This window comes from Canis lupus, chromosome 22 (assembly GCF_003254725.2).
Source record: "Canis lupus dingo isolate Sandy chromosome 22, ASM325472v2, whole genome shotgun sequence".
Lineage (NCBI taxonomy): Eukaryota > Metazoa > Chordata > Mammalia > Carnivora > Canidae > Canis > Canis lupus.
In genome coordinates this window covers 46047484-46062024 of record NC_064264.1, presented here as the reverse complement: position 1 = coordinate 46062024, position 14541 = coordinate 46047484, and the positions used below count along the sequence as shown (strand labels likewise).

At 43.2% G+C, this 14541-nt stretch overlaps 1 protein-coding gene across 1 annotated transcript in view; it reads left to right on the top strand.

Annotated features, from left to right (window-relative positions):
• The window catches only part of ABCC4 (ATP binding cassette subfamily C member 4), a 247566-nt gene that overhangs the window by 104923 nt on the left and 128102 nt on the right, over nucleotides 1-14541 (top strand). Inside the window, 6 exon segments of the mRNA XM_025441091.3 lie at nucleotides 30-116; nucleotides 6112-6208; nucleotides 10206-10415; nucleotides 11896-12036; nucleotides 12416-12453; nucleotides 13026-13120. Of these exon segments, the coding sequence (XP_025296876.3) occupies nucleotides 30-116; nucleotides 6112-6208; nucleotides 10206-10415; nucleotides 11896-12036; nucleotides 12416-12453; nucleotides 13026-13120 (668 nt within the window).

The window sequence follows — 14541 nt, the reverse complement described above, 5'->3', positions numbered from 1 at the left end:
CCCCTCTGATGTGGTTTTATATTTTCTAGAGCAGTGTATCAGGACGCAGACATCTACCTCCTGGACGATCCTCTCAGCGCAGTAGATGCGGAAGTTGGCAGGCATTTGTTTGAACTGTGAGTTTACTTGTGTTTGTCATTTCTGTTCTGTTTGAATCCTGTAGTGCTTGGGGTAAAACGTCAAGAAAACCAGTGTACTTCAGAAGACTGTGCGTTCTGCTGTGGTGTCCCTCTGTCTCCTCCCTTCCTTCCTCAGAAGGTCCTTTTTAGAGACATTTTTGGATAATAAAGAGAAGAAAGAGATGGAGCTTACCATCTGTGCCATGAGTGGAGGACATGAAGAAATAGATGGCAGATGTCCCCTTGATATACTTGTCGTTGATAACCAAGACACTGTTGTTGGAATCAGGAACGTGATGCACAGTTTTTAAATCAAAGATTGGGACTTGGTAACGTAGGACTCAATTGCCAGTTCTTTTCCATCATCATTTTTATTGGTGGCATATTAGAAGTGAATTTTTTTTAGTGCCCACAGAGCTTCCATGGAGTGGCCTTGCTGGTTTGTGCTAATTATCCTGCAGATCAGGAAATACTTGGTTATGTCTAGAATTTAAGAATGCCTTATTCCAGTGTGGCCGAGTGGCTCATTTAGTTGAGTGTCTGCCTTCAGCTCAGGTCGTGATCCCAGAGCCCTTGGATTGAGCCCCACATCTGGGTCCTTGGATCATACCCATGTCTGGCTCCTTGTTCATCGGGGAGCCTGCTTCTTCCTCTCCCTCTGCCTGCTCCTTCCCCTAGTTGTGTTCTTTCTCTCTGTGTGTCAAATAAATAAATACAATCTTTAAGAAATTGTCACCTGGGTGATTCAGTGGTTGAGTGTCCGCCTTTGGCTCAGTTCGTAATCCTGGGGTCCTGGGATCGAGTTCTGCATCGGGATTTCTGGAAGGAGCCTGCTTCTTCCTCTGCCTATGTCTCTGCCTCTCTCTCTCTCTCTCTGTCTCTCATGAATAAATGAATTAAATCTTTTAAAAATTTTAAAACAAAAGAATGCCTTTTCCATATTATTTTCCTTATTGTAGTATGGCTTCATGGATTCTTATTAGAATTAATATGTAAGAACCCCAAATGTAGGGTTAACTTGAATTTGAAATCTGATATCTAGAATCTAGCTCATTTCGTGACTCTTTCTTTGTGTTTCTGGAATTTGTTTTCATTTGGTCTTGCTTCATCACCAATTGACTGAAGTAGAATAACTCTAGATCTTTTCTGTACAGACTGTAACCTGACATGCATGACTCATGCTCCCTGCAGAGTCTAGACTGGCGTATTTGGAAGCATTGTGAACTTGCTCTTGCTAAAATTGCATCATGTCTACCCCACAGTTATCTTACTGTTGTTCACATTGTCAGAGCCAGCCGGTGCTTTCCAGTGCACTTCTGATCCCCTAACTTATGCCCAGAGATAGATTCTCTAGCAAATTATCTTGCACAAAACCTCGTTATTTACAAAGGAGGACTGAAACAACAGACATGGATTTTCTCCCAGTCCTGGAGGCTGAAAGTCCAGATCAGGGTGCTGGCATTTTGGTTTCTCTTGAGACCTCTCTCCTTGGTTATCTGATGGCTGCCTACTTCCTGTGTCCATACATGGGTTTGCCTCTGTGCGTATGCACCCCTGGTGGCTTTCTCCTTAGGTGCTTTTTTAAAAAAAGAAAAAGATTAATTTATTTGAGGGAGGCTCAAGTACGCTTGTGTTTGGGGGATGGGCAGAGGGAGAGAATGTCAAGCAGACTCCCCACTGAGCACGGGGCCCCAAGTGAAGCTCAATACCATCACCTCTGAGACCATGACCTGAGCTGAAACCAAGAGTTGTGTGCTTAACTGACTGAGCCATCTTGGGCACCCCATCTACTTATGTCTTAGTCTCTTCTAAGAATACAGGTCAGATTAGATACAGGCCCATAGTTAAGGCCTTATTTTTATTTTTAAAAGATTATTTATTCATGAGAGACCCAGAGACACAGGCAGAGGGAGAAGCAGGCTCCCTGCGGGGAGCCCAATGTGGTACTTGATCCCAGGACCCCAGGATCACATCCTGAGCCTAAGGCAGACACTCAACCACTGAGCCACCCAGGTGCCCTGAGGCTTTATTTTTTTAACGTCCATCATCTCTTTAGGGGTCCTGTCACCAAATTACAAAGTACTGAGGGTTAAGGCATCAATGTGAATTTTGGAGAGAGGCTGGGAAGACCAAATTAAAGTCCTAAGTAGCAAAGTAAAGAGAGTTTAGCAGAGTCATCAGTGTGAGGAAGAGGCAGCCCTGGGCTCCGGATACCAGAAGCCTGGGACTCAGTGTCCCCTCAGTATTGGTTCCTAATATTCCCTCATCTGGCTGCCCATGAGTGTTTATATACAGAGTGCTTAGTTTTGGGATGATGACAAGTTCTGAAGGTAGGTGGTGGTGATAGTTGCACAACAGTGTGCGTGTACATAATGCTATTGGGAATACTATGCTTACAAATGGGTAAAATGGTAAATCATATACACATTTTACCACAATTTAAAGTAAAAGTACATAGCAGTGTCAAATATTTCAGATCTCAGAAAGCCAAGCCCCTGATGCTTGACATGGTCTCCAGAGCTTTGATCCCACTCCCCTTCCCATCCCTTCCTGATCATGAGTTAATGAATTTTCCCTTAGGAACGTGCTTTGTGGCTTGTGACTGAGTGCAGTGACAAGACCTAGAGCCTACCTTGCACCCTGGGCTGCAGCAGGAGCAGCCCCACCTCTCTGTCCCGAACGCCTGAATTCACCAATGTGTGCCACCCCATCTGGGGTGGGTCTGCACAAGCTCTCCACTCCCAGAACAGAGTCTGTTGGCCACTGTGCTTATGTTCCTTGGGAGGAGAGTGGATGCCGATCGCATTGCCAAGTACCAATGTGCTTATCACAGAAGCTCACCCAAGTTCTCCTTTGAACACGGGAGGTATTTATATAAAGTCCTCTTGCCTTTAGGGTTTTATGGCTTTGGATATACACTTGATAGGAGCAAGCTTGTTAAAATTGTTGTTTTGCTAATCAGAACCACGTTCTTTGGGGGAAACTTAGGGCAGGGAGCACGAATGCAATTTAGGAAATCACTCAGCAGCAGCTGGAGAATGTTCTCAACGAGCTAGAAAATTGGACGGAACAATATGCTCTGAAAGATGGCGGTTGTGTTGAAGCTCAGTAATGTGAAGTGTTTTGTATTAAAAGTGAATGAATTACACTTCTCCTTGCCATTAACAGTTTACTTCCGCCATGAATATATATCCAAGGTTATTAATGTTTGCAAGTTTTACAACTATATGTTGTAAACGTGGATGTGGGTTCTGTCCCATGCAGGAGGCCCTTAGCTGAATGGGTGCCAGGCTAACCTGTTTTAGCAATGCAGCTTGTCTTCTTTTAGAAAGCGTCCACCCCAGAGCCCTCAGTACTGCATACCCCCTTCTTTGAGCCAGTCCTTACCTGAAAGCCCCACAGGGCCACCTCTTCAGCTTCACTGCTTTGGCCTTTGCAGGTCCCCTTCACATGCAGGCTGCAGCTCAGCATCTTCAAATGGAGAAGAACATTCTTTGCAGTCCTAGCAGGTCCTCACCTGTGCTTTGTGCTCAGGCCACGCTGGCTTTCAAGGAGTCGCCTGATCGGGGCATGTCCCTTTCTCACGGCTGCCAGTCTGCCAATCCTGATCCTTCTGTCCAGGAGCCAGGGAGCAGTGTGCCAGGGCAGAGACGACTGAGGCCATTTCTGCTGTTCCCTGTCCTTCTGGGAAGGTGGCGTGGGGGCGGGACTGTTCTTTTCTGTCTTCCCACAGCCCACCCTGTACTGGTGCACTGATGACTTCTCCCCACCCTGACTCCACTGTGAATGCATGAAGGCGCCTTGTGCAGATCCTTTCTGTCTCCATAGCATGGCGTGGGTCTCCTACATCCAAGATCACAGTCCTCCCCTTGCTTTTCCTTCATAGCAGACATCATGCCCCGAGAGTGCAGTCTCTGCATTTGTTTGATATTCCTCCTTCCACACACAATACAGAGAGGGTTGGCTGTTTTCTTGTCTTATGGATATGAACACACTTAGAATGGTGCCTGGTAGCTGAACAAATGTCTGCTGATTGAATGACGGTAGCGAATGCCTTGCTTGTATCCCCTCTATCACAGTACATGTCCCCTCTTTTTTTTTTTTTTTAAGAGTTTATTCATGAGAGACACAGAGAAGCAGAGACATGGGCAGAGGGAGAAGCAGACTCCCTGTGGCTAGCCCGATGCAGGACTTAATCCTAGGACCCCGGGATCACGACCTGAACTGAAGGCAGATGCTCAATCACTGAGTCACCCAGGTGCCCAGTACACGTCCCCTCTTAACACAGCCCTTCTACAGGATGAGCATTACATAACTTGTTACTGAATCTTTTTTTTTTTTTAAATGACATGACATGGAAACTTTTACTGTTAAAAATTTGGCAAATACAGCATTTTCGTGGAGATTTTGGTTATAAAACATAATCGAGGAAAAATGTAAAGGTGTCACCTAATAACATCATTGTAATTCTATTCCTTTATCTTTGGTGGAATGTTAGGAAGGAAACCTTTTAAAACTTGCTTTGGTCCATCTTGGACATAGCAACCCCATCAGATTTGTTTGGTTAATAGCCCCTTCAGGGATTGTGAGTATGGAATTTTGAATAAAGGAGAACCAATTCCATTAAACACTTTTGTGTTAAGCCCAAAGAGGGGTTTACTCGGTCAACACACTTAGAAATGAAAGCCACACCAAGATCTGTCAAAAGGGAAACAATCCTTCTGGACTCAAAGAATAGAATAATAGTATGTACATGTCATTCTGGGGCTTATCTGATCTCAGGGCCAGTCTTAGAGGTTTCCCCTTAGAACTTTTCTGTCCTGAGTTTGAAGCAAAGGGCCATTTGTGGGTTAGAGAAGATGGAGAACATGCCATTCATCGAGCTGATCAGTACTCTTCCCAGAACATGCTATAAGTTGTCAGCAGTCTTATTTTGAGATGGAGGAACTGAGGTTCACAGAGTTGTAGTAGCTCACCTGGCCTTGTCTGGCTTAGAACACTCTAGTCCGGGTGCCTCCAGAACTCCTGACCTGACCCAACTAAGCAGGTTGAGTTTTGGCCCATGTTGTTGAAATTTGCTCTGCAAGGGCCTGAGGTACCCAGAGTGAGGGCCTTGGGCCCTCTGTACCTCTGGTCTGGGCTGCTCACTTACCTGGAGAGGTTGCAAAAGAGGTTGTAAAATAAGGAGTAGGTTGTATGTAGGGTTACTGTAAAAAAAACAAAAACAAAAAACTTGAGTACTGACAGGGGCTTTTATCTGAGACAGTTGGCCTGTCCTTAGAGCCAATGGATGAAATCCACTATGATTTGGGCCATTTGGATTCTCTTCTTTCATATTCACATTAGGAAGATTTTCAGTCCTAATGAAAGATGATATGCTTCCTGGATGGGACTGACTGTGGGGACATTATAGACAATAATTGAGGGCATGCCAGCATTTGTCTTGTAATAGTATTTGGGAAGAAGTGTCTAGAAAATGCTCTTTAGTGAAGGTCACTGAGAATTTAAGGATTTTTTTTTTTTTTTGGTGATTATATGCTTTATAAATCATAATCACCTAGGAGACTAAGAAAAGTGTACATGTTTTTGTATGACATAGATCCCTCCTTCTCCTATGCCTATAAAGGTATGAAATAATTAGTATTTCTGTTCAATTAGGTTTTGGAATCTCAATGTTGCTCAGTTTTCATCATGATATATATAAATGTTGAATTTTAGAGTAGGAGAAATTTTAGCACTTGGTAGCTCCTTCACTGGACTGCTTTTTAGAATTTCTTGGAAGAGCTGGACTCACACTTCTGATAAACTTGAAGGGCCTGCTGGAGTTCATTGATTTACATTTGAATTTGATTTGTATTTGCCCTGGTACTTAAACTATAGGTCTTTGACTTTGATATTGTCTTTGTCTCACTGTGTTTTCAAAATGTGTGTTTTTCAATTTGGAGTACCCCTATTAACAGTTTTTGCATACTGTATTCTTTTACATTTGTAGGTGTATTTGCCAGACCTTGCATGAGAAGATCACAATCTTAGTGACTCACCAGTTGCAGTACCTAAAAGCTGCAAGTCAGATTCTGATATTGAAAGAAGTAAGTAATTTCTAGAAGTCTGTGGAACGTGCTAGCACTCCGATGTGTTGAAAGTGAGACCTCCCAGCAGGTCTCTCCATGGATTATTCCACCACCCCCCTCCCTCGCCCCCGCCCCGCGGGTTAGTTCTAAACTCCCTCTCCTTCCTCCTATTTGCATCTTGTCCTTCCCAGAACATGACTCCAAAGACATATAGAAATTTACCTATTGCATTCCAAGCCATTTTACCATAAAGTCAATAAAATTGCTACCTCAGAATTTTAAATCTTAACTGTTCTCGCAACATTGTTCAGGATAATGATGATGCGTTTTTTTGTTTGTTTGTTTTTGTTTGGTTTGGTTTTGTTTTAGATTATTCATGAGAGAGAGAGAGAGAGAGAGAGAAAGAGGCAGAGACACAGGCAGAGGGAGAAAGCAGGCTCCATGCAGGGAGCCTGACGTGGGACTCGATCCCGGGTCTCCAGGATCAGGCCCTGGGCTGAAGGCAGCACTAAACTGCTGAGCCACATGGGCTGCCCACCCCCCCCCCTTTTTTTTTTTTTCAAAGAAAGCTTTGTTTTCCTCCTCCAGAATGTAAGTGAACATGTATTAGAGAGTAGAGATACTAAGACATGTTTCTTTTTTTTTTTTTTTTTTTTTTTTCATTTAATATTTTTTTTTTTTATTGGTGTTCAATTTACTAACATACAGAATAATACCCAGACATGTTTCTATTTGTCATATGCGGTTTACTGAAAGAGCGTCCTCTGTTAACAACAGAGGCATGGTTGGAACGCTGAGTGCCCCTGGTTGAGACATGCGCTCCTGGGAATAGCCAGTTCCTCGTCTCCCAGCAGAGTGTTTTGTGCATTCCCAGTACATGTGAAAGTCTGGGCAGCAGTAAGACCAGGCCCTGCCATTACAGCTTGCATTCTTATGGGCGTAGATGTAAACGGAGGGATTGAGGAGGGGAGCAGCTGATAGCATGACCTCCTCCCCAGGGAAGGTGGTATGTCGGGACCTGAGTGACATGAAGGGGTTGGCCACCCAGTCATCTAGGCGGAGGGAGGCAGAGGCAAGTGGTCCCCCTTATGGGGGTCCCGAGGAAGGAGCTAATCCGACATGTTGGAATGGCCAGAGGGCCAGTATATCTGAGGTAGAGTCAGTGGGCAAATGTGAGGAAGATGCATTTAGATCAGTGCTTAGCTGGCCCAGTAATGGGTTGGAATCCATTGGACAGTCCAGAGCAGAAGAGTGTTATGTTCTAATGCACAGTTTTAAAAGATCCCTCTTGATGTTTGTTGGAGGCCCAACAGTGGAAGCAATTAGTATTAAGATTTTATTTGTCAGAGGGAGAGAGAGCAGGAGCATAAGCAGAGGGAGTGGTAGAGGGAGAAGCAGGACCTCTGCCCAGTAGGGAGCCCGATATGGGACTCAGTCCTAGGAACTGAGAATCACATCCGGAGCTGAAGACAGATGCTTAACCGAATGAGCCACCCAGGTGTCCCAACAGCAGAAAAAATGAGAAGTCTCTGTGAATGTTGGAAGATGGTATTATGGGCTCAGGCCTAGTGTGTCAGTTTCTATAGCTGCCATAATAAAGTACCACAAAACTGGGGGCTTCAACAGTGGAAGCTTATCTTCTTCAACCTTCTTTTTTTTTTTTTTTTTTTTTTTTAAATTTTTTTTTTATTTATTTATGATAGTCACAGAGAGAGAAAGAGAGAGAGGCAGAGACATAGGCAGAGGGAGAAGCAGGCTCCATGCACCGGAAGCCCGATGTGGGATTCGATCCCGAGTCTCCAGGATCGCGCCCTGGGCCAAAGGCAGGTGCCAAACCGCTGCGCCACCCAGGGATCCCTTCTTCAACCTTCTGAAGGCTACCAGGCCAAAATCAAGGTGTTAGTAGGGTCATGCTCTCCCTGATGGCTCCTGGGGAGAATCCTTCATCGCCTCTTCTGGCTTCTGGTGTTTGCCCGCAGTCCTGGCATTCTTGGCTTCCAGCTGCAGCATCTTGGTCTGGACCTCTTGTCACATGGTGACAGCAGTCCTGGTGGATTTGGGGTCTACCCTACTACTCCAGTATGTCTTCAGCTTGATCACATCTACAAACATCCCATTTCTAAATTAAGTCATATCCATAGGTATCACATTTGGGCCTTGATTGTATGTTTTTGGGGGCTCACCATTCCACCCCCCACGTAGCACGGGTTTAGGGTTCGAGATAAATGAGACTTTTCCAGACTTTTGTAGGTGTTTGATGTTTCAGTCATGGCTTGTGTTTGCTCTGAGCCTTAGCACCTCAATCATTAATCTTGGTCTGCTCTAGCAGGCCCTTGCTCAGACCATCACTTCATCAAATGAAGTTCTGCCTTATGAAAGACGCTAGGACTGCAGAATCTCTGCTCTTTTGAAGCGGTTTCACAGCTCTGCTCTTCTCCTGTCCTCTAGGAATAGGAAGCTCTGAGTCCCCAGACTTGAGAACACTTAACTTCATGTGTAGAGGGAGTGAAGCGAGTCTGGTAAAACCTTGGTTTTTGCAGGATTAGGAGTATAAAGCCAATGGGCTGGATGACAATCTACTGAGCAGTGGGTTGGCCAGTCCTGGATCTTATGGGGTCCCCTTAACTACTTTTTCCGAGGACCTGACTCCCAATTTCAGTACTGTCAGAGCTAGCGTTTGTCTCCCAGTGAGCTTCCCTAGATGAGTTAACCCATCCCTACTGTCCGTGTGTGGTCCCTCTCTAGCAGCTGAGGTGTGTGTGTGGGGCATGGGGATAGCTACTCTTGTGTCCACTTTTGTCTGTACCTTGTGGCTGAGTGAAGTTACTGTCTCTAGACCACTAGTTTCTTTTTGCCTCTTATATGTACTAAGTGGAATGTGCTAAGTTAATTAAATAAGGCATATGAATTTTGCCCCCCCCCCCAATTGACCAGGCGCACTATACTGTGAATAATTTTCTAATTCTGTAGTATCAGAATGGTTCCCACAAGCTTTGTTGGATTTTTCTCTATAGCCTACCACAGTGCATGGGATGAGGGGGTGGGTACCAGGTAGGGCCCGGGCTGCCTGCCTTCGCCAGAGCTGCCCTTTGCCTAATATTTTGTTTACCACTGAGTAGATTAGCCAAGTGTTCTTTTGTGGGGTGAGAAGACTGTGAAGACACCACATTATTTTATGTAACTCTGTGAGGAAGGAGGAACACACAATTTTGTGTGTGTTCCAAGAAAAATATTTGATTAGCTAGAGCTTAAGGAGTTGCTTGATTTGGGAAAGGCTAATTGGATGTTTATGAGTGGTGCTTCTTAACCTTTATTTTCTTGAATTTGATTGCACTGACTCTGCCTTAGGTTTCATTGACCTGTGTAGACTACGAAGGCATTAGAATCACCCAATTCTAATGGCTACCTAAGTTAATGACTTTAGCAGGTAAACTATTGAATTTTCAGTTGAGAATTTTCTGAGTTTGTCGGCAGTTTCAGAATAATGACCCTGTGTCCAGGGCTACCTCCTACATGTCTTGTCCCGGTTCAGCATGTGATAACAGGGCCATGATCAACAGAGATTTGATTGGTGACTGTCCCATGCACAGGAGCTTGTGTCCACATTTGTGTCAAGCTTCACTCTTTCCTGGAGTATCCTCCCCAGTTTGACTTTGTTCTTTTAAATACATGACATGTGCCTTAATTTCCATATTGTCTAAATAGACTGTACTGATAATGCTAGGAACGTTTGTGCTTTTGCTTCTTTAAATGCCCTGGAAGTTAGTGAGAGTTCCATATTTTTATGGTATGTCTGCAGCAATTACCACAGGATTTGGCAGAGAACAGAAGAGTCAATTCTGTGTCCAGTTGAATTGAACTAGATGTATTAACCAGAATTCCAGGCGTCAGAGCAGATTTTTTTAAAGAAAATTATAATCTAAGACTGGTTAACTTTTTTCTTTTGATTAGTGTCATATTAGATTCATGTTATCAAATGCAAATGAACTGTCAAATTATTCTTTTTTTATTTTAGGGCAAAATGGTGCAAAAGGGCACCTACACAGAGTTTCTGAAATCCGGGGTAGATTTCGGCTCTCTTTTGAAGAAGGAAAATGAGGAGGCTGACCAGAGTCCAGCTCCAGGATCTCCCATCCTGAGGACTCGGAGCTTCTCAGAGTCTTCTCTTTGGTCCCAGCAATCTTCAAGACACTCGCTGAAAGATAGCGCTCCTGAGGCACAAGATGTGAGTTCTCCTCTTGTTGCAAACCCTGGTTGTCTTCTCTTCCTCATGCATCTTCCTTTTGTGACGCTCATGACATCTCCATTTCTCTCAGAGTTGATTCTAAGTTTCCACAGCCTTGTTTCATGCAGTTGGTAGAATTAGAATGAAGGGAGCAAGCTTGATCAGGGCTCTCCTTGGGTGCTGGATGGAAAATCTCATGGGGCTTAGGAGTGGGTATACTGCTGACAGTTCCTAGCAGCATCTCATACTGCTGATGGAACTCTTGAATTTACCATAGGTAAATCTTCCTTGCCCTGGTGGTACTAGGCTTCCTTTTTGCATCCAAACATTAAATTGGTCAATCAAAATATTTTATTTATTTATTCATGAGAGACACAGAGAGAGAGGCAGAGACACAGAGGGACAAGCAGGCTCCATGCAGGGAGCCCAATGTGGGACTTGATCCCGGAATTCCAAGATCACGCTCTGAGCCAAAGGCAGATGCTCAACCGCTGAGCCACCCAGGTGTCCCCAAACATTAAAGACCCCTCCCACCGAGTCCTGCAATGATTGACGTTAAATCAGTTAACTTTTTTTTTTATATGGTCGGAATGTTGTGCCACTGCAGATGACTGATGGGTATTATTTTGTTCCATTGTCAGATGGTTTTTGATGGGACAGAAGTAGAACATGTGAAGGATCTGGCAGGTAGCAGACACTTTAGAGTTAGTTCCCATCTTTCTTTCTCACATTTTGAGTCCAAGAACCACATCTTATCCATCTTTGAAATCGCGGAGGGCAGTATATACCAAGGACATCAGTTTGTTCTACGTTCTCCTGAGAGAAGTGCAGAAATGCTCTACATCTCAGGTAGTCCTCAATATCCAAACCCTCACAATCCAAATCTGAAAGGCTGGATGATTTGGATAAGGCTTCAGATTAGTTCCTCAACATTCCAGACTTGCAAATCAATTTCTGAATTCAGGAGCCAGAAGATTCAGACCACGTGCTATCCCTCGCTATCCTGAACCTTTATTTCTACTCAGTTTACTATATTTGGCCTATGTTTTGAGCTCCTGTTATGTTTCCTGTTTCTGTCACTGCGTGACACAAATAATCTACATTAGCTCCATATCATTTTCTCTATTGTGGAAAAAGCTTCTCGTGAATTGGGTACATTGTGCATGTGCTAGAAACTTTCGTTTAAGCAAAGCCAAACAGTTGTGAATAACCTTGTACAATCAATGTTTCCTTTTTGCTAATCAGTTCCTAAAACTGGGATAGCTTCACCCAGTGGTGAATACATACATGATTTGGCTAGATATTTTTACACCATTCTCCACAGGAGATAGAGGTTTTTGTACTCCTACCAGTGCAAGTTAGATAGACTTGTTTTCTCATGGCTTTGCCAACAGAACCTGGTGTTGAACTTTTGAAATTTTGGGGTATGTTATATAAAATTTGCCTCTTATTACTTCTCCCCCTTCCCTTCCCTTCTCAGATTGAGAATACACAGGTTGCTTTGTCAGAGGAGAGGCGTTCAGAAGGAAAAGTTGGTTTTAAGGCCTATAGGAATTACTTAACAGCCGGTGCTCACTGGTTTGTCATCGTTTTCCTTATTCTACTAAACATCGCATCTCAGGTAAATAGGGCATTTATTTTGTTTTGTGGCCTCAGCTTGATTACAGTACTGCTTACACTATATGTATTTACACTATTATTACCATATTTTGCAGTCCACTTGGATTTGCATGGAAACGTGCTATCTTGGGGAACAAAGTAACTGACGTTTACTGCTGTTGCTTGTATATTACAGAGAGCTTCTAGAAAAAAAAATGTCTTTTAAAGATTTTAAAATGTAATAGGCACTTACTTGACGTGTTGTTACCTGGGATGTTGGGCTTGCTATAGACCAGAGCTGGAAGAGCTGTGTGCATTTTCCAGAGCCTTTTGACTATCCCCCTAGGTGAGTGACAGTGTTGGCGTGCCAAGTGATGTGTGATGATTTTTCTCTGTTCTAGGTTGCCTATGTTCTTCAGGACTGGTGGCTGTCCTATTGGTGAGTGGTTTTACGTCTGATGAAAGGTGCCATAAAATTGGCAGGCAGCCTCTCTTTGCCACGGAGTCAGGCAGAGGCGAGTTTTTTAGCCTCCTGTCTTAATCTTCCCTTAGTTTCCAGGAAGAGAAAGAAAAAGTTCTTGTTGGTAGAGTGTAACTTTTCCATGGTCTGTCCCCACATCTGATACTCCACAGTTTTGAGAACTGAAAGTTGAATTTTTATAAGGTGGATGTACCCAGGCCCTTTGACACTGGGAATCCTTTTTTAAATTTATTAATATTTTTATTTATTTATTCATGAGAGACAGAGAGGCAGAGACACAGGCAGAGGGAGAAGGAGGCTCCCTGCAGGAAGTCCGATACAGGATTCAATCCCAGGACTCCGGGATCACGACCTGGGCCTAAGGCAGATGCTCAACCACTGAGCCACCCAAGTGTCCTAGTTGCTGGGAATCCTTTTCTGGCATTAGTCATGTCTCCCAAATTCAGGCTTTTTTTTTTTTTGTTTTGTTTTGTTATTGTTGTTCTAAATTCCATCTATAGTTTAATATTTTTTTCTCCCTTTTTCCACAGGGCAAATGAACAAAGTGCCCTGAATGTCACGGTAGATGGAAAAGAAAATGTCACTGAGAAGCTCGATCTTCCCTGGTACTTAGGAATTTATTCAGGTAAAGTTTAATCATTCGTTTTATTATCCGGGAGTCTGAGGTGCTTACAATGAGCCTGTGTGAGTAACTAGGGCTTCCAGGAGTAATTCAGTAATGTCTTAACAGATTAAGAGTCTGAGTCGCATTTACTCTGTGAATTAATTAGAATAATTATTTTTAAAATCTACTAGAAGAAAGAGGTTGAATGAAGACTCTTAATTTGCTCTGTACTGGATTTTGGAAGTTAAACCAGGATTGAGCATTCAGAAAATCAGCCACTGGAAATATGTGGCTATTGTCTATTCTAATAGGTTGCTTTAGCTAAATCTTATATCATTATTTGGATGGGCAAGGGGATTAGAAACGGATCCCCACCCTGTGATTCGGATTGTTCCAATTCTGTCTGAATAAACCCCTGGCTTTTATTGAACTTGGATGAAATCCTCTGGCAGCAAGGTTCCCCCAAATAAAAGCATTATTTCCTCGCAGGTATGCAAAGCTCCCTTCCCCATACTGCTCATCTCTTGGGCTTCACTAATTACTTAAGAGAGAAGCTAAGCAGGGAAAAAATCCAGTGTCTGGGAATTAGGATTCCTTCTCTTTCTTACCTTGAGATCACAATGTTATCGCGTCCCCAACTGTGTGATTAATTTAACATTTGGCTTGCCAGACTAATATTAAACACTGTGCTCTGTTTTCACAAGAGTGCTTAGAATATATGTGATATTACATACTTTTAAAAGGAAATCCTCATCTAAAATTTTAAATATTTTCACCGCAAATGCTCATACAAGCTTTCCGAAAGATAGAGCGAGTGATCTTTTTGAAAACCTACTCACTGAAATTTGGTATTTATTTCGTTGATCATTTGCTTAGAAACCTGAACACAGAAGCCATTTACCTTCGACACCATTGGGATGTGAGAGGTCCGGAGGGAGCCCGGAGTGGTTTTGCTACACATTGAAGCAGGATGAGGGTCCTCAGGGAAATGCCTGTTGACAGAGTTCAGGCATTTAAAGCAGCTTTGAGAGTTAAAACAACAGTGATGTGTCATCTGAAGGGGAGAAAATGCACTTGATGGCATATTTATCACAGAAGTTATCCACATTCTGTGTAGCATTGGAAATTCAGGAGATGTTAGGAAAGCGATTTTAATTTTTACGTGCATAATCGGTACTCATTTATGTCCTTAATAAAATCTGTTATTTAAGTGATTTTGTTCATTTAAAAATGCTTTGTGTTTTTACATAAAACACTCGGTATGAGCGATTAGTTGCTCACTGAGATTATTTGATGCTAACACATAATTTGTATTTTTTTGCAATTCAGTTGAGAGATTTTTCTATTTGCAACTTAATGTGGTATTTTCATATTCTTTAAAAGCCAATTGAGCATTTTCTACAAGGAAATGGTACATCATTTCCCCTGTTCCCTGTTAATTC